The 16,339-nt window shown below is 30.6% G+C and overlaps 7 protein-coding genes across 7 annotated transcripts; 2 read left to right on the top strand and 5 right to left on the bottom strand.

The window, feature by feature from the left end:
• Positions 1-7: 7 nt before the first annotated feature.
• On the bottom strand, positions 8-921 carry BX663DRAFT_527019 (DNA-directed RNA polymerase). The gene is made up of 4 exons (XM_051529984.1): positions 712-921; positions 562-656; positions 424-500; positions 8-371 (listed from the first exon to the last, which is right to left on the bottom strand). The coding sequence occupies exons 1-4, from the start codon at positions 880-882 to the stop codon at positions 241-243; spliced, it is 474 nt and encodes a 157-aa protein (XP_051377821.1). The 5' UTR covers positions 883-921; the 3' UTR covers positions 8-240.
• A 62-nt stretch (positions 922-983) lies between these two features.
• BX663DRAFT_527014 (caspase domain-containing protein) lies at positions 984-3,048 on the bottom strand. Its single transcript, XM_051529983.1, has 9 exons — positions 2,669-3,048; positions 2,556-2,601; positions 2,411-2,506; positions 2,214-2,315; positions 2,028-2,155; positions 1,861-1,973; positions 1,673-1,808; positions 1,231-1,621; positions 984-1,176 (listed from the first exon to the last, which is right to left on the bottom strand). The coding sequence occupies exons 1-9, from the start codon at positions 3,023-3,025 to the stop codon at positions 1,037-1,039; spliced, it is 1,509 nt and encodes a 502-aa protein (XP_051377820.1). The 5' UTR covers positions 3,026-3,048; the 3' UTR covers positions 984-1,036.
• A 419-nt stretch (positions 3,049-3,467) lies between these two features.
• BX663DRAFT_481156 (uncharacterized protein) lies at positions 3,468-4,652 on the top strand. The gene is made up of 4 exons (XM_051524354.1): positions 3,468-3,646; positions 3,699-3,874; positions 3,924-4,062; positions 4,121-4,652. The coding sequence occupies exons 1-4, from the start codon at positions 3,489-3,491 to the stop codon at positions 4,524-4,526; spliced, it is 879 nt and encodes a 292-aa protein (XP_051377819.1). The 5' UTR covers positions 3,468-3,488; the 3' UTR covers positions 4,527-4,652.
• A 1,899-nt stretch (positions 4,653-6,551) lies between these two features.
• Positions 6,552-8,346, top strand: BX663DRAFT_481151 (uncharacterized protein). Its single transcript, XM_051524353.1, has 7 exons — positions 6,552-6,897; positions 6,997-7,075; positions 7,184-7,298; positions 7,380-7,460; positions 7,547-7,558; positions 7,623-7,877; positions 7,985-8,346. Exons 1-7 carry the CDS (start codon positions 6,669-6,671, stop codon positions 8,330-8,332), a joined length of 1,119 nt encoding a protein of 372 aa, XP_051377818.1. The 5' UTR covers positions 6,552-6,668; the 3' UTR covers positions 8,333-8,346.
• A 36-nt stretch (positions 8,347-8,382) lies between these two features.
• BX663DRAFT_527011 (isoprenoid synthase domain-containing protein) lies at positions 8,383-9,707 on the bottom strand. The gene is made up of 6 exons (XM_051529982.1): positions 9,530-9,707; positions 9,282-9,462; positions 9,115-9,213; positions 8,809-9,045; positions 8,594-8,749; positions 8,383-8,528 (listed from the first exon to the last, which is right to left on the bottom strand). The coding sequence occupies exons 1-6, from the start codon at positions 9,640-9,642 to the stop codon at positions 8,400-8,402; spliced, it is 915 nt and encodes a 304-aa protein (XP_051377817.1). The 5' UTR covers positions 9,643-9,707; the 3' UTR covers positions 8,383-8,399.
• Positions 9,708-10,090: 383 nt separating this feature from the next.
• On the bottom strand, positions 10,091-10,504 carry BX663DRAFT_444280 (uncharacterized protein; the record flags this gene model as incomplete). The annotated part of the gene is made up of 1 exon (XM_051523618.1): positions 10,091-10,504. The coding sequence occupies one exon, from the start codon at positions 10,502-10,504 to the stop codon at positions 10,091-10,093; it is 414 nt and encodes a 137-aa protein (XP_051377816.1).
• Positions 10,505-13,108: 2,604 nt separating this feature from the next.
• BX663DRAFT_481146 (P-loop containing nucleoside triphosphate hydrolase protein) lies at positions 13,109-15,749 on the bottom strand (the record flags this gene model as incomplete). The annotated part of the gene is made up of 8 exons (XM_051524352.1): positions 15,624-15,749; positions 15,283-15,501; positions 15,186-15,208; positions 15,028-15,106; positions 14,535-14,958; positions 14,225-14,333; positions 13,553-14,116; positions 13,109-13,417 (listed from the first exon to the last, which is right to left on the bottom strand). Coding segments are annotated over exons 1-8 (1,794 nt in total), but the record flags the coding sequence as incomplete, so codon positions are not given.
• Between the last annotated feature and the right edge of the window lie 590 nt (positions 15,750-16,339).

Raw genomic sequence — 16,339 nt, 5'->3', positions numbered from 1 at the left:
TTTTTTTTTTTTTTTTAAGAAATCTATCTTGTAAATTTTTGTATATTTTTTTTATACTACTAAGTTTAATAGAATTTAGTATCTCAGAGCCACACACACACACAAAAATAAAATCTATAATTCAATGATATCTGTTTATAGACACTATAAAAAGCTTTATAATCCAAAATAAAATTCATATATGTATATCTGCACAAGTTTTATATTACAAAAATTAAGAAAGTTGTTTAGTTGAAAGTTTTATGCAACTTCCTCAAATTCAATATACTCCTTCTTTGCTAAATCTTCTTCATAAGCTTGACGAACATGAGCTACCAAATCATATAAATTTGAAAGACCTGTCTTCAAAGCTTCTATCGCATTTGTTTTGTCTATTGACGTATATCAGTCACAGCTGTTGTTTCTTTAAATTAAGAAGCTTACCTGTAGTTTGAATACGAACATTCATTTTAGCTTCTGAAGGATGTGGAATTGAATAACCACAGAAATCTACATCAGGGCTATAAAAAAAAAAGACATTATTAGGATGTTTCTAACGATGTTGATTTTATTAGAACTTACTTCTTATTAATAACATGTCTTAATGAATTACCAAGAGTATGGTCTTCATCTTTAAAACAAAATGTCACAGCAGTAGCATCGGCGTGATTACCAATCTAAAAAAAAACACATGTCAGATCCATAACAAGTAATGACTCAATATTTCCTTACAATTTCGACTTTATCAGGACTAACAACCAAATCGGGCTCTTCATCCATTTCATCATCTTCTTCTTCTTCATGTTCTTCCTCAACTTCTGAGTTTTCATCTAATTCCATTTGCTCCTCTTCCTCTTTAATGGTAACAGTTGTATCCTTTTCTTCCTTAATAGTTGGTGCCATTATGCTAAATATGTATGTAAATTTGAGAGAAAAAAAAAAGAAGGGATATTACATTATATTTTTCAAAAAAATAATTTAGAATGTGACAGTGATCTCTGTGGCTTATCTTTATCATTCTTTATAATTGATTCTTATTTTTATTATTTTTTTTTTTTTAGATAAGAAACATAAGATTAACATCAATAGGATGGGAAGATGATAATTGAGGACGTTGTGAATATTTAGATTTTAAAATATCACGAATAGCATTGAGCAATTGAAGATATGTCAATTGTTGATTTTGTTTCAACACAGCTATCATAATATAATTAATTAGTAATGTGATGATAATAAGTAAATAAAACTTACTTGTAAAGGCGTAGGACATGGCACCAGTTGAAGCACCATTCTCCATAGCATCAGCTGATGTTTGGTTATCTTTACAACCTGAGAACATGATAACATCTGATTCTGAACTTTTAAATTTCTTGATACGTTCATCAATCTTTTTTCTGGACATTAAACTTTTACCAAAAGTCATGAGGGATGATAATGCTCCAGACTTATTGCCAGTGGCATAAGCGAGACCAGCATTTAATAAACCAGATCCAGCTTCTTTAAAGATATTTTCTTCTTTAACAGTACCTTGAGTAGAATAAACGTAAGGTAAATCAAGAGCAGTACCTGAATGACAAGAATCAAAAATACAAGTCAGACGTGCTCCTCTTGGTAAAGGACGAACCAACAAATCATGCATCTCCTACAAGTACGATTAATACATGTATATAAAAGTTATAGCTAGAAATATTACATCATCTACAATCTGACCGGATTCACCGGGATATTGATCATGATCTACTGGATAAATAGTTTCGTCATAACCATCATCTTCATCACCATTTGTATCTTTGACTCTACCACCATGTCCACTAAAATGGAAAAAGAAACTACAAATGTTCAAGTTAGTTTATTTGTCTTTCTTATAACTATTAAGCTTACGAATCATTTTCTTTAGCGTCATGGACAAGCCATTGCATGGCACTTATAATATTTTGCTTTGTAGGAATAAACTTAGGATCGGATTGATCATCTGTAAGAATAACCATATCTTCCTATAATAAATTTAATTAATAGTGTTATCTTGTTTAATTTGCTTTAAAATTTACTTTTTTGAAACCATATAAGCTAATCAAAAACTGCTCGAGATTTTTCACGTCATTAATACAGCCATTTAAAGCGTTCTTTGTTCCAATATAATTAATACCAATCAACAAAGCCCTTTTTCTTCCTCGACCTATATATACATAAATAGGTTATTAATATATAAATATAGATGAATAAAATCGTATTACAGTTAGATAATTGAAAGTTAGGTGGTGCCTCATTTTTCATGGTTGGGTTAACGTGCATGACAAAATCATTTGCTGAGGCATTTGTTTGTTGACCATATGGAACTACAATAAATGATAATATTAAAATAATGTTTTAAATATTTCTATATAAATAAAGAGAGAAAGGGGTAGGGAAAAGTGAATACACTCTCCAGTACCTGGATGAGTTCCCTGGTTGTGAGCTGAATTAGGTGGTTGAGGATAATTAGCTTGACTCAAGTTAGGATCATTTGGACTAAAAATGGGATCAGGGCCTATAAGATTATTAGTTTCTTTATGTGTAAAATCGAGAAATAAGCTTACCTTGATATGGAGGAGGTTGGATTTGACTAGCTTCATTATTACGATACTACATACGGAATGAGTTTTTTTTTTTTTTTTTTTTTTTTTTTTCTAATGTACAAAGTAATACTTACTAAATTCTCTGAAGAAGGATGAGGATAATTTCCATAATTAGGAGTTGGTGGATGAGTTTGTTGTTGGTAATAGCCATGATGTTGTTGTGAAGGAGGGGATGAGTAACTACTGTACTGAGATGGTTGATTGTAGCCGTTATTGTACTGCTGCGGAGGTGGGTAACCTTGTTGGGAAGGAGGATATCCCTGCTGTGAATAATTTGGTGGTGGTGGATAACCTTGCTGTGGATAATTGTTTTGAGGAGGAGGATAACCCTGTTCTGAAGGATTAGGGAAAGAATAACTTTCATGAGATTGCTGATATTGTTGTTGAGGTTGGCCGTAGCCATGAGAACCATAAGCTCCAGGATAGACCATCTTTGTCCTTAAAAAAAAAAAAAGATTAGAAAATGCAAAAGAAAGAGATTTAAGCTGTTATATCAGTGCTGGCTTCTAATATTGCCCATTAGTTTTCTTCAGCATTTAAACTTCAAATTCAGAAGATTTATTATATTTTCAATTTAGAAAAAGTAGTTCAAATACTGTACCTCCTCCCCCTTTAAATGATTTTTTTTTTTACAAAGTATTTTAATTTGAATTGCATATTCTTTTTTTTTTTTCAATAATGAAGCAGTAGTTCCGTAGTATGCAAAAAAGAGGCTTGTATTCAGAACGAATTATCTTACTTTAAATTACAAAAAGAACCCTTTTTTTTAATAATATAGCAGTAAACATTCTGGAGGTACAAACAGGGTTCTCGAAATCATAAATATTTTCCCACAAATGTAACCCTGTTCATATTATCTTTTTTTTTGTTCCCATTTGCCTTATAAATAATAGAATGTTAACAGATATTAATAACATTCCCATTAATGAATCTTTAGAGAAAAATGGCTTTGTTATCGTTGATAACTTAGTCCCTGAGGATTTAGTTAGTGAACTTAAGGAGGCCTGTGACCGAGTTGTTGATAAAGCTAGAAAAGGGGAATGGAAATATAGGTAGGTGCTTAAAGACAAAATGATTTATATATAATTCTAACACATGTTTCAGACGTCTTGTAGGTACTCAGTTCCCTCCTTGGACAGAAGGCACTGATGTCTGGGGTGTCCAACATCTACTTCACCCAGATCTCAATGAAAATGTGTTTGCCAAATGGTTGGGATCTTCAAAACTCTTGGAAGCAGTTGAACAATTGACTGATGGAAAACATGAGGAACTACAATTAGGTAAATTGTTAACTATTAAATTTATAGGTTTACTAACTATCTTTAATAGAATTATTTAATCTTTTGATAAACCCTCAAGAGTCTGATTTTGACTTATCATGGCATCGTGATGCTATCAAGGCTGAGGCTCCTGTAGAAGAGGAAGAAGAGAAACTTACTGTTCCTCACTTTGGCACTCAATGGAACACGTAAGTAAATCAATATATGTATCAAAACATGATATTTATTTTTTTTTTTTTACTCCAGTGCGCTTTACGATGATGCATGCCTTTATGTCGTTCCTAACTCACATCGTCGTGTACGAACTGAAGCCGAAAGAGATATCACTATTAATGATCCACGAAGTGATAAAATGCCAGGTCAATTGAAAGTCGAATTGAAGGCAGGTCAAACTGTTTTTTACGATAATAATATCTTACATCGCGCTTCTTATGTCTCATCCCAAAAGCGCGCCACTCTTCATGCTTCTATGGGGATTATTCGAGGCGGTCATCATCGTGCTGCTTGTATTCTCCAACATGAACTTGATTGGATGAATACTGAAGAATTTAAGAAAACTCTTCCTAAATCCTTAATGAAACCCTATTCGAATTTGCTTACTATGGCTGAAAAAGCTGGAATGTCAAATTTGTGTGCTAAACCAATTCATTAATTTGAAATATCAGTTTGAGTCATCTTGATTGTATTTAATAAATAGTATTTTCTGAAAAAAATGCTGTATGTTTTTACCCCAATATTTATTTGTTATGTAGTACAATAAACTTGCAAGAAAAAAAAAAAAAAAAAAAAAAAAAAAAAAAAAAAAAAAAGCTTAAATTAACTCGGCGTCAAAATTATTTTTGATTATGTAATGCAAACCTTTTCTCCTATAAAAGTTCCCGATTATCGATTCCTCAAAAAAAAAAAAAAGAGAATAACAGGCATTATTTTTTTTTTAAATGTAATACAAGTCCAATTATCTTAATCAAATAAAACATTATTATCTGTGAACATGACAGCGCCAGTGCCTTTTAATAGATAGATGCCTATATTTGAACAATTCATAGGCTATAAAACCAAAGTTAATGTCCAATAATAATCCAATTTTCTTATATTCATCGTATCTTTTAAGTACCTGTTTTCGCATATTTAAAAAATAAATATATAAGGAAATTGACAAGTTGATTACTGCTAAATTTATTTTCCAATCGCACGAATATGGTATGTGTTGCTCTTGAAATTTTTAAACATGATTTTATAATTCCTTTTATGTCAAAACTATCAGTCTATAAAATAGCATATTTCAAAAAAAAAAAAAAAAATAAAAAAAAATAAAAAAAATAAAAAAAATAAAAAAAATAAAAAAAATAAAAAAATAAAAAAAATAAAAAAATAAAAAAAATAAAAAAAATAAAAAAAATAAAAAAAATAAAAAAAATAAAAAAAAAGCGTAAAAAAATTGAATTATTAGCTCCAAGTTATAATTACATGCTGATACCGCTTCTCTTAAAAATATATCATATTTAACATGAAACGAATTTATCACATAGCAATTAGTATTACTCTTCTTTTGTTAAGTGTGACTTACCCCTTAATTTTAACATATATTTTTCTTTTGGTCTTATGCGGTGTCAAAATATGTAATAAGTATGTTTTAGTTAATAGTAGCGATACAGATAATATTTGTATTTGGATCATATTTTACACAATCAACTATAACCAAATAACTATTTCATTCATACTCAATAAATCTCTTACCATGTTATCTTTCATTTAGATTAGATTAAAATTATCAAAGTTTATTGTTATCAATCAAGGTATATAATAGTATTTGTATAACTTGAGAAACCTAGAAAACTGTATCTTATTTAGCATTTTTATCTTCACTAATTCTTATTAAAAAATAAATAAATAAAAAAGTTCTATCTTTTTCACTTATTTTTCTATTTATAAATAATTGTCTTGGTGTTGGAAGATCTATAATGTATAAAATTCATACTTGTGTATATAATATTTAGCTAGCTTTTTGGCTAAACAAATATTATGAGCGCATGAATGTAAATGATTTGCACTGTTTATTATGAACATAGTGAGAAAGCATTTGTCTCACATATCTTGATGGTTATATATGCCCTACGGCCATACTTTAATTGTCATATATTACATAGCAATAAATTATTTTTCCTTAAATGCCAAATATTTGGTCAAGGTCTATAATCAGCTGAGCATAATAAGAATAGGAACAAACCAAAAGTTTATACGTAGTACAAAAAATTATAGGGAAATCATAATAGGAATAACTTTTTTTTTTTGACAGAAATATATGCTATATTGAGTTTTTGTTATAGTTTATGGGAAAAAAAATAATCAGAATAAAAATAAGGAGGAAAAGTATATAATTATTTAGTGTTACAGAATATATTCAATTCTAAACATACTCCCATGCATTAAACATTATGTATAAAGCTATGCTTATCTTATAGAGTTGTATATAAATATTTTATACAACAAGTCAATAATTTATGCGTGCATTTATACTATTTTAACTCATCGAATTTATTAATTGAAAGAATAAACCGATAATAAAATAGGAGGCAAAATAGAAAGATATTGCTTATCATTGTTATATATTTAAAGTAAGCTTTTTTTTTCTGTACTTGTACCTTTATAGTTGGAGCAAAGGTAGTTATAAAAGGTTGCTTCGAAGTATGCTGTATTATTTTTTTTTCTTTTTTATTATTTAGTTTTATACATTAGTCTTACTATTTAAATAATAATATAAAGATCAACACATATATAGTACAACGTGTATATCATGGGCACTTCAATAGATCCTCTATATTCATCACAGCCTGATCATGCTGAACTTGCAGCTAAAGTGGTATCGATTTTTTCAATATCTTCACTTTCTTTACTCTTTGGAATAAAGACGTTTAATGTGCATTTCAAGTATTTGACATATTCACGATGGCTGGTAATATGCTTATATTTACTTTCTTGGTCATTTACAACCGCCAGTATGCTTTTAGTCACTACAAACAATAGTATGGATATATAAATATATATATATATATATATATATACATATTTACTATAATTTTACTGAGATAATTACTAATTTAAAGTTACTTTAAATTATTAAGATAACTATGCTTCATGTTTCCTTTCTATTATGGTATGTGATATCTTTTATTTCAGTACAAAGATTGTTATTTATACATGGTACGTCTTCTACTTCAGGTTTCATTTTCATTTTTATTTTTATTTTTTATTTTCTAAAGGGTATTGACTATTGTTTTTTTTTTCGTTTCCTCTCCTTCTTGTTTTAAGGTTAATAGAAAAAATATACGTTGTATCATCTATTCGTCAAACAAGATGGAAATCAAATACTTATCGATTCCATTTATGCCTTTTATTGCCATATATTGCGATTTTTGTATTAATGGTAAGTTTTAAAATCTTGTTATACATATACACACATACATATATGTATATATATATATCATATAATGATGTCTTCAAATAGATGATTTTTCATGTAGCAGAAATTGATGAATCAGGAATTTGCATCATTGGTCTTCAATCGATTGCTTCTCTTCCGCTTTTGGTAGGCTTACAGATATAATAAATATATATATGATTTATAGTATATTATGGGTTAATTATTTATGAATATATACATGTACATAATAGATCTACGATTTTGTAAGCCAGAATATATGATATTAGATCAACAATAATATTAATATGATTGTTATTATTATTATAGCTAATCAATTTTTATATGGCTTTATTTTTCATTCGACCCTTGATAAAACTCGGGAAAAATACGAAATCTACTAACTGGCGTACTTCAAGACTAAATGAAGTTGCATTGCGTACATTGATTGCTTCAATTGTTTGCTTATTAGCCTCATTTGCCAATATTTTTTCTCTTTTCATGTTTCAAGGAAGAGAAAGAGGGCTTATATGTTTAACATGCTGTACTGTAGATGTTACTATTAACGTCATTACAGTTCATTGGGTAAGAAACGGGAAGGAGAAAAAAAAATTACAAGAATAGTAATAATAATAATAAAAAAAAAAAAAAAAAAAAAAAAGATAGGCGTTTACTGATGAGATCATGCATAGGTTACTTCGCAAGCTCCTGGTAAAAGAAGAAAAGAAATAGGAGTAGATTATAATACTCATCATTACCCAAGGGATTCAAGTCCTGATAATTCAGACTACCATCAAAAGCAAGATCCGGAATTTCTTTGCAAAAATGATATTGATATGGAAATAATGGTAACACAGCAACAAGCAAATGCCTATAATTATACGAAGAATGATTTTCAAATTGATCATTTAAGAATTGTGTCTCCTTATTCATCTTCTAAAGTAAACAAGGATGATCAAGCCTCATTATCTGAAAGTAACTCTTGTAATTTCTCTATTCATGAGTCTCAAATTAGTCGAAAATCATTAACAACACAATAAAAAGACGATAAATCAGATAGCTTTTTTTTTTTTTTTTTTTTTTTTTTTTTTTTTTTTTTTTTAACCTTTAAATATTTCCAGTTTTATATGATTTATACATTATTAATGGTAATTTCCAATCCTTCTTTTGCAATTTGGTATCAAATATATTAAAATTCACTTTTTCTAATTTTTCTAAAAATTTTACATGTGGTACCTAGATAGAAATGTTAAAATACATCATAGATATAATAGAATATACTACACATAAATATAACTTACAGCTGATAATAAAACAGGAAATGCTTCTGCTGGTATCTTATTAATAAGTGATCTAGCTGTTAATAAATGATCATATGTAGCTGTCGCAACATCAAATACAGCATCTTCCATTCTATCAATTTCACCACGAAATATATTTTCTTGAACAATATCATGCTATAATAGGTATCATAAGTCAGAGCATATATGTATATATATAAAAAGTTATGCTGTACCTTTGCTGTAATCTCTGCTGGAAGTACTAGACGCTTTTGACTAATATGAAAAGGTATTGATCTTAGAAAAGTGGATATTCCAATCATTTTACCAATATGGCTAACCGCATGATCTGTGTTGATATCTTTAATATTTAATGATTCAAGCTCAAGGTATAAAAGACTTGATTGAGTATTTTCAGAATAAGTTTCCATATCTTTGATTGTCATAAATTGATGATCATCCAAATTATTAGACTAAGTTTAAATATGATTAAAATACAGCCCTATAAAAATATACAAATAGATAGTATATCATGACTTTACTCTTTCAGATATCATGCGCTTTAACCACATGGCTGATAATTTAGACGTCTTTAATGCTTCTGCAAGCGCTAAAGCGATAGGTTGTTCAGGAGGATGACCCTAAACTTTAATATTTAATATCGTCTTATATTTTTTAAAAATAAATGAATAAATGGTAATAGACATACTGCATATATTCTATCGATTACATCCTTCCAGAATTGCATTCTCATTTTACCAATTTCGACTTTTGAAACATTTTCACGAACTGATGCTAATTCAACATTAAAGGCTCGAATGGCATATTGTGTGTTCCTTAATTCTGCTGGAAAGAATGGTACACAAAGATAACCTTCATAGTCCCTCTGCCTAATGTATACAAATATTTACATAAGCAAAGGACCTTTTTTTTTTTCTTTTTCAAGTTTATGTATACCTAACTAAATTTTTACAATATGTTAATGCACTTTCTACACGTTCAGGGCTAATTGTTGAGTGACTTCTTTTAATGATGAGTTGTGGAAATATACGAAGTTTTGTTTTCAACATTAGGCTTTAATATAGAGATTATAAGGATACTATAGAAATGAGAAAATGCATATATTATATGTATAGTGTCATTCACCAGGGTTAAACATAGTTAATTTATTTTAAAGTCAGTGGTTTGTGGAGGGGGGCGAGGCAAGATGACAACTGTCAGGCTAAACATTTACGTAATGTGTATATAACATGTATATTGTACAATATTTTATTATAAAATTATAAAAAAAAAAGTATTATAACAATACAAACTTGAAGTAATAGTAATAATAATAAGAATAATAATAAAAGGAAACATGAAATTAATTTAAAAATTATATAATATTTATAAATATATGTATATATACGCATATATAAATATATATGTATATGTATATATTCTGAGAGAAAGAAAGAATAAAAGCTATACAATGTATACTCTCTTTTTAAAATGGTATATATTACTACTACAAATAATCTAAAAGCACATAAATTTGCTCTTCTTATTCATTAGTTCTTCCATACGATTCTCTAAAATCCTTCTTGCCTTTTCAGCTTTTTCTTTCAATACAATTTGTTCTTTTAATTTTTCTTCCAAGTCTTTACGTTTTAATTGTGATTCATCTGTGAAAGTCTTTTGTTGTGATTCAAATTGTGTCACTTGTAAACGAAGGTTTTGAATCTCAAGGTTATAAACTTGCTTTTCTCTATTTAGTGCATCCATTTGCTTTTTCACTTCTCGTACAGAAGATTCAGAACGCGATAATTGAGTCTCTAGCTTAGTAATGACCTCTTGATGTGCTCGAACGTCATTTTCGGCGCATTGAGCCTTTCGTTGTAAGGATCGAATGAGTTTATCATATTGTTCTGTAGTAAAATTACTGGAGTTCATAAGTTCGCTGAAACTAGTAGAAGTTGTAGAATCATTACGATGCAGTGATGCTTGACTGACGGTAGTAGGGTACAAAGGTGGAGATCCAGGATCACTGCTGAGTTCAGAGGTATAACCAAGATAAGGTAATGCTGATGTAAAAGATGGAGGAGGAAGAGATGGTGGTGGTGGTGGTAGTGCCGGTAAAGGTGTTGGAATTGGGGGCAAAGGATTGGAAGGGGGTGCAGTTGGAGGCGGCAGATTGGTAGAACTGATATGTGTACGACTACTACTTCGCAGCGAGGAGCGTAGTGTGGTGTCGGATTTTCCAGAGACAGAAGAAAGTCGTTTCACAATATCTTCTTCTGTAGTACCGGATACATAACTGTCATGTACTAGTGTTGAAACGGACCTATATGATCCTGATTTTGACAACTTTGCAAGACTTGATCGAGAAATATCTCGTTGTAAGATATATTGAATAGATCCATTCACTGTTGTAGAGTGTGAGGATGATATTCGTGGAGTCTGTGGGGGTGAAGTAAAGTTTGCAGAATCTCTGTTTTGGGGGTCAGTACTTGAGCTAGTCATATTCCTTGGTATGACTTGCTCCATTTCCTTTTCTAAACGGTCATTTGCAGCAGTCAACTTTAAAAGTTCTAACTCTAGATTTTTTGTCTCCAAGGTTAATCGGTTCCGTTGTAGAACAAGCTGCGACTCTAAATCATCATTATGCTTCAGTAACTGTGTTTTATCTTCTTCCAACTGTACAATCCTATCTAAAAGCTCTTCATAGGAAAGATGATTTGAAGGCGGTTGTTTTAAATCAGGCTGCCTATTTTCAGTTGATAAATCCTCTTCTTTATCAACGTCGACTGCTATTGTTTCATATGGCTTGGTATAACTGCATTTATTAGATAATTTTCCTTCTGTTTCTTCTAATGATTTTTCAAGTGTTTTGATTGTATTTTTGAGATCATTAATTGCTTGATAGCTTGAATATAACTTCACTTTAGATTTTTCTAATTGGGCCTTCCAAAAATCATCGTCACTCTTTTTAGTCTCTTGTAATGCAGTTAATTTATTTTCGAGCTCTACTATGATGCCTGTATGATCATGACAGGAGGTCAATGTGCGCTCTTTCTTTATTGTATTCTCTAATTCAGCAATTGTCTTTATTAAGCTTTCGTTTTGAAGTAACTGTTTCTGAACAATTTGTTCAAGTTGACTCAATTCCTGTTGCCTTTTTAATTTTTCATCTTCGTATTCCTGAACTTCTTGATCTAGCTCCTGAATGCGGTCTTCAAAAATTTGTTTCAACTGCTGCAACTCATATTCGGTTTGTATCTTCTCTTGCTCAAGCTGCGTAGCAATATCAGCTTGTTTATGGCTAGTTTTACTTAATTCTAACTCTAGACTTTCAATGATTTTATCACTTTGAGAGGCATGTTGTAGAGCATGTTTCAATGTTTTTGATATTTCCTTATTTTCTGCCTCAAGCAAATCGATGGTGGCTCTCTTTTCTTTGACGTCCTCTTTACGGATATTGTATTGATGTTTTATATCATTGACCATCTCTAAGGCTTTATCTGATTTTATGTTGTGCAATTTTAAATTCTGTTCCAAAAAATACATAACCTGCTGAAGCTGGGTTTTCTCTAAATCCATGCTTCTCATCTCCCTGAGAACACCTTCAAGTTCCTTTTGAGACTTAATAATAATATCTGATTTTTTTACATTATCTGACTCCAACAATTCAACAACATGAGATTGTTCTTCTAGTTGATTATGCAAGCAAGATGTGAGATTCTCCATTTCGATTAACTTGGCCTCCAGTTGTTGAATAATGGCATCTTGTTTTTCCTCGACTTTCTGTAAATAAGAAAGGTCAGATTTGAGGCTCTTGAGGTCCTTTAGTTGAGCATGAATAGTAGACTGAGCTATTTCTTCCTTCTGTTGAATATTAGCATGATCATGATGCACTTGTTGTAATTCACAAGTCAAGGCTTGTTGGATTTGATGAGAACGTTCCTGCTCCTCTGATAACATTGTTTCGTGTGTAGATTTTAGATGGATGAGCGTTTCTTCAAGTCGATTGATCTCTTGGAGATGAGTTTGACAAAGATGATTGAGCTCCAGATTTATTTTTTCTATCTCATTTAAATGAGAACCAAGTGAATCAATTTGGGATTCCTTTTCAATCATAAGCTGTGTTAATTGAGAGATAGTTGCGAAATCATTGCCTTCTGTCTGTACTGAAATATCCTCTGTCTGACGCCTTTCTTTAATCGAATTTAGTTCACTTTCTAATTGCTGACACTTTGCTTGACATGTTGTAAGCTCCAATCTAAGGGTGTCTTCGTTTTCATTATTGCACCCTTGAGGTATATGTTTAGGAAGATGTAATAAAGAATCAATTCTTTCAGTTAATTCAGCTCTTTCATTCTCTGAAGCTGATAAACGAGCTTCAAGATCATTCATGTAGTGTTCTGTATGCTCATCCATTTCTTTGAACCACACAATCTTTTTACGTAGTTGAGACAACAGGAGTTGATCATCCTGAGCGGTTTTCAATTGCTCTTCTAATTTATTAATATAGGCCTTATGATGATTTGATTCAAAGAGGACCTCCGTTAGCTGATTTTTGAGATCCTCAAGAGATTTTATCTCATTCGTATGCATCGTCTCATATTCTACTAATTTAGCTTTTTGTTCAGTCATCATCTGCTCAGATCGATGAAGGGCTACCTTTGTCATGTCTAACTGAGATTCCAAGACAGAAATGGATTTTTCATATTCTTGAATGACGGGCTCCACTAAATGTTCAAAATCATCATGATCATTATCAGTATTAATTGGCTTTTGACGTAATTCATGTTCCACTAATTGATTTCGTTCACGAGTAACGATGACTTCGTTTTGTAGCTCCTCTATCTGTCTGCGTAAATCAGCAACGAGAATATCAGTTTCATTGTGATGTTGGTCAGTTAAATCAAGTGAGGATGATGGTGGTAGGTCAACTGGTTCGGGATCTGATATAGAGGAAGAGGGAGAGATGGTAGAGGATACAAGTGATTTTGAAGATCCACCAGTACTACCACCTCTAGATGATGAAGAAGATGATGCTAATGGAGATGGGTAATGAGCAATAGCGGAAGAAGAAGAAGAAGAAGCTCTTAATGATTTAATCTCAGCTTTTAGTTTCAAGATGATATGACGAAGATGATCTACGTTATCGTTCATCATCCATGATTCGTTTTTTTCGACTTTATTTCGAATGGTGCGAGCACGACAGGCATATTTGATTGTATTGACTGTCTCTGTCAAGTTAATTTCTGCGGGGCTCACACATGCAATCATTAATGTCGTAGAGTTTCCTCCTAAAGAATCTTGTAAGAGACGAGTCAATTTTGAATCACGATAAGGAACATGGATTGATTTCTTATTAGAAGGGTCAGAGAGAGCAGAGATCACATTTCCGAGGGCTAATAAACCTGCATTAATATTGATACCTTCCTTACGACGATCTCCCTCAGCTGCTGTTCTCTTTAAACGTTCAGATCCTGCAAGATCAACAAAGTGGAATTTGGAATGCGTCACTATCCATTCACCATCATGATGAACTTCATTGGACTGTTTTTCCATTTGACCAACCATGGATTTTACATTATTGACTGTGTGCCGATTATTTAAGCCGGAAGAGGAGATAGGAGTTGAATTATTGGCTTTATTTGAAGGAACCCATTTTTCTTGTTTAAGGGTGACAGAAAAGATAGCATGAGATCGTGAAGATTTAGCATTCATGTCTGTAGATCCAGTTGCTCGATTTTCAGTGCCCATTCGAAGATATCTTTAAGATATAGAATTATAATTTTTTTTTTCATGAAAGTGAGGGGGGGAGGGGACGGGAGAGAGAAGGAGAAGTTAGGTTAGTCATATGCATGCAAGTAATATATATGTATATATACACATATGTATATATATATATATATATTTATGTATGTATGTATATACATATATGCCAATATATATTATAATTATTATTATATACCTAAGGACATCCTCAGTGCTGTCGACAGGAACCTCCTTTATGCCAGACCAGATGATATGACCTTTTGTGTCTTCCCGAATCATAACAGGTGTTCTTTCATTAGGTGGAGCAGGATTCAAAAGATCTACTAATTCTTCATTATAAATTTCGATAAATGAAACAAAGATTGCAAATCGATTTTTATTACGATGAATATGATTGCCTGTTAAAGGTAAACTAGTACTTGATCCACGTCGATCCATGTTGATGATGGTTGACTTTGGTCTCATTTTTGCGACAGATACTGATCTTCTAGGGATCTTTAAGCTAGAATTAAAAGGTGTACTAGATAATGGAGAGGGAGTATGCCTATCATTTATTGATACATGATGTTCTTTTGTATCCAATCTTTGAAATAAGGCAGTCATTGCACGAGGAATAATACCTACAAAAATGAAAATAATCAATTTATGAATTAATACATATATGTATATGTTTGTTTTGTTAATTGTACCTTCTTGTTTTGTATTTTTGCCCATTTGATCATCTATAGCAGTACCCATTGTATAAGTTTTTCCGGACGAAGTTTGACCCTATATTAAAAAGAAAAGTGAGTATGGATAAATATGTATGCTACTCTTTTTTTTTTTTTTTTTTTTTTGTTGAACTCACATAAGCTAAAATAGTGACATTAAAACCTATTTAAACAAAATATAAGTCAAATTTTACATAGCCAAACTAAGTTATTGTGTGCGTGTGTGTATTTTAATACCATCTATAAATTTATCAATAAGATTCGAAGCAACTGCTTGAAAAACTTGTTCTTGTGTACTGTTTTCATCGAAAACATAATCCAATTGAAATGATTTTTGATATGGAACAATAGCTATTGAGTTTTCATGTGTTTTTATTATATTACTGGATTCGGTTGAATTAGATAGTTTTGAATGTTTTCGATCTTGTTCTGTTAATGGTCTTACTCGAAGTGCTATATACAAACAATATTAATATCTATATATATTTTTTAAGGTAAAACAAAAAAAAAAAAAAAAAAAAAAAAAAAAAAAAAAAGAGAGAGAGAGAGAGAAGCAAAGAAATGTTTTTATTTACCCACTTGCACGGCTGCAGTAGTCGGTTGATGAGTACTTGAGTTATTTAATTGAATAGTAGTGGTCATTAAAAAAGCATAGATTAAGTTGATATAAAAATAAATAAAAAAAAGGAAAGGAAAGGAAAGGAAAGATAATCAAAGCAGTTATAGGAGCAAAAGAAAAAAAAAAGAAAGAAAAAGAAGAAAAGGAAACACTATATAAAAAAAAGTTTGATTTTCTCTATTAAAGCACATATCTATATTTATGCTGTGACAATCAACTTACAAATTCGTTACTAAGTTAGAGATAAATGAGGAGAGGAAAATTCAAGGGTGATTTTTTTTTGTTGTATATATTAATATTATCAGGGTTGAATCTACAAGAAGAAGAAAAAAAAAAGATCAAAATAAAAGGGAGACTTCTTTTATAATACTTCCAAGTTGTTGTTGTAATCTATTTCAGATATGATGAATGTCAAAAACTATAAAAGGAATGTAAAGCTTAAATAAAATCGAATTTCTTTTATAGATTGTCGTAATAAATCATAAATTTATACTAAAGAAAAAAATATAAATGAAATACTTTTTATTTCAGAGAATGCATTTATTATATCTGTAACTGTTACACTGTCCTCGTTTAGGATGAAAAAAAAATATTCTTCTCGACTAACGAGATCGTGTAACGTATAGTCAACTTAAGGCAAATAATCAATTGCCATGTCATAAGAGTGTTAAA

The sequence above is a fragment of the Cokeromyces recurvatus genome, assembly GCF_025118155.1.
Source record: "Cokeromyces recurvatus strain NRRL 2243 chromosome Unknown BX663scaffold_49, whole genome shotgun sequence".
Lineage (NCBI taxonomy): Eukaryota > Fungi > Mucoromycota > Mucoromycetes > Mucorales > Mucoraceae > Cokeromyces > Cokeromyces recurvatus.
The sequence above is the reverse complement of the archived record's forward strand: the minus strand, read 5'-3'. Positions and strand labels throughout refer to the sequence as shown.

Bases quoted from the DNA above. Each gene is read 5' to 3' on its own strand.
- BX663DRAFT_527014 (XM_051529983.1), bottom strand. From the start codon at position 3,025: ATGGTCTATCCTGGAGCTTATGGTTCTCATGGCTACGGCCAACCTCAA. The intron at 2,602-2,668 runs GTAAGTATTACT...TTCCGTATGTAG, and splicing joins ATCCTTCTTCAGAGAATTTA to TATCGTAATAATGAAGCTAG. The intron at 2,507-2,555 runs GTAAGCTTATTT...ATAATCTTATAG, and splicing joins CCAACCTCCTCCATATCAAG to GCCCTGATCCCATTTTTAGT.
- BX663DRAFT_527011 (XM_051529982.1), bottom strand. From the start codon at position 9,642: ATGTTGAAAACAAAACTTCGTATATTTCCACAACTCATCATTAAAAGA. The intron at 9,046-9,114 runs GTAAAGTCATGA...ATTTAAACTTAG, and splicing joins AGCGCATGATATCTGAAAGA to TCTAATAATTTGGATGATCA. The intron at 8,529-8,593 runs GTAAGTTATATT...ATTTCTATCTAG, and splicing joins TTCCTGTTTTATTATCAGCT to GTACCACATGTAAAATTTTT.
- BX663DRAFT_481156 (XM_051524354.1), top strand. From the start codon at position 3,489: ATGTTAACAGATATTAATAACATTCCCATTAATGAATCTTTAGAGAAA. The intron at 3,647-3,698 runs GTAGGTGCTTAA...CACATGTTTCAG, and splicing joins AAAGGGGAATGGAAATATAG to ACGTCTTGTAGGTACTCAGT. The intron at 3,875-3,923 runs GTAAATTGTTAA...TATCTTTAATAG, and splicing joins ACATGAGGAACTACAATTAG to AATTATTTAATCTTTTGATA.
- BX663DRAFT_481151 (XM_051524353.1), top strand. From the start codon at position 6,669: ATGGGCACTTCAATAGATCCTCTATATTCATCACAGCCTGATCATGCT. The intron at 7,076-7,183 runs GTACGTCTTCTA...TCTTGTTTTAAG, and splicing joins AAGATTGTTATTTATACATG to GTTAATAGAAAAAATATACG. The intron at 7,878-7,984 runs GTAAGAAACGGG...GATCATGCATAG, and splicing joins ACGTCATTACAGTTCATTGG to GTTACTTCGCAAGCTCCTGG.
- BX663DRAFT_527019 (XM_051529984.1), bottom strand. From the start codon at position 882: ATGGCACCAACTATTAAGGAAGAAAAGGATACAACTGTTACCATTAAA. The intron at 657-711 runs GTAAGGAAATAT...GTTTTTTTTTAG, and splicing joins GTCCTGATAAAGTCGAAATT to ATTGGTAATCACGCCGATGC. The intron at 501-561 runs GTAAGTTCTAAT...TTTTTTTTATAG, and splicing joins AGACATGTTATTAATAAGAA to CCCTGATGTAGATTTCTGTG.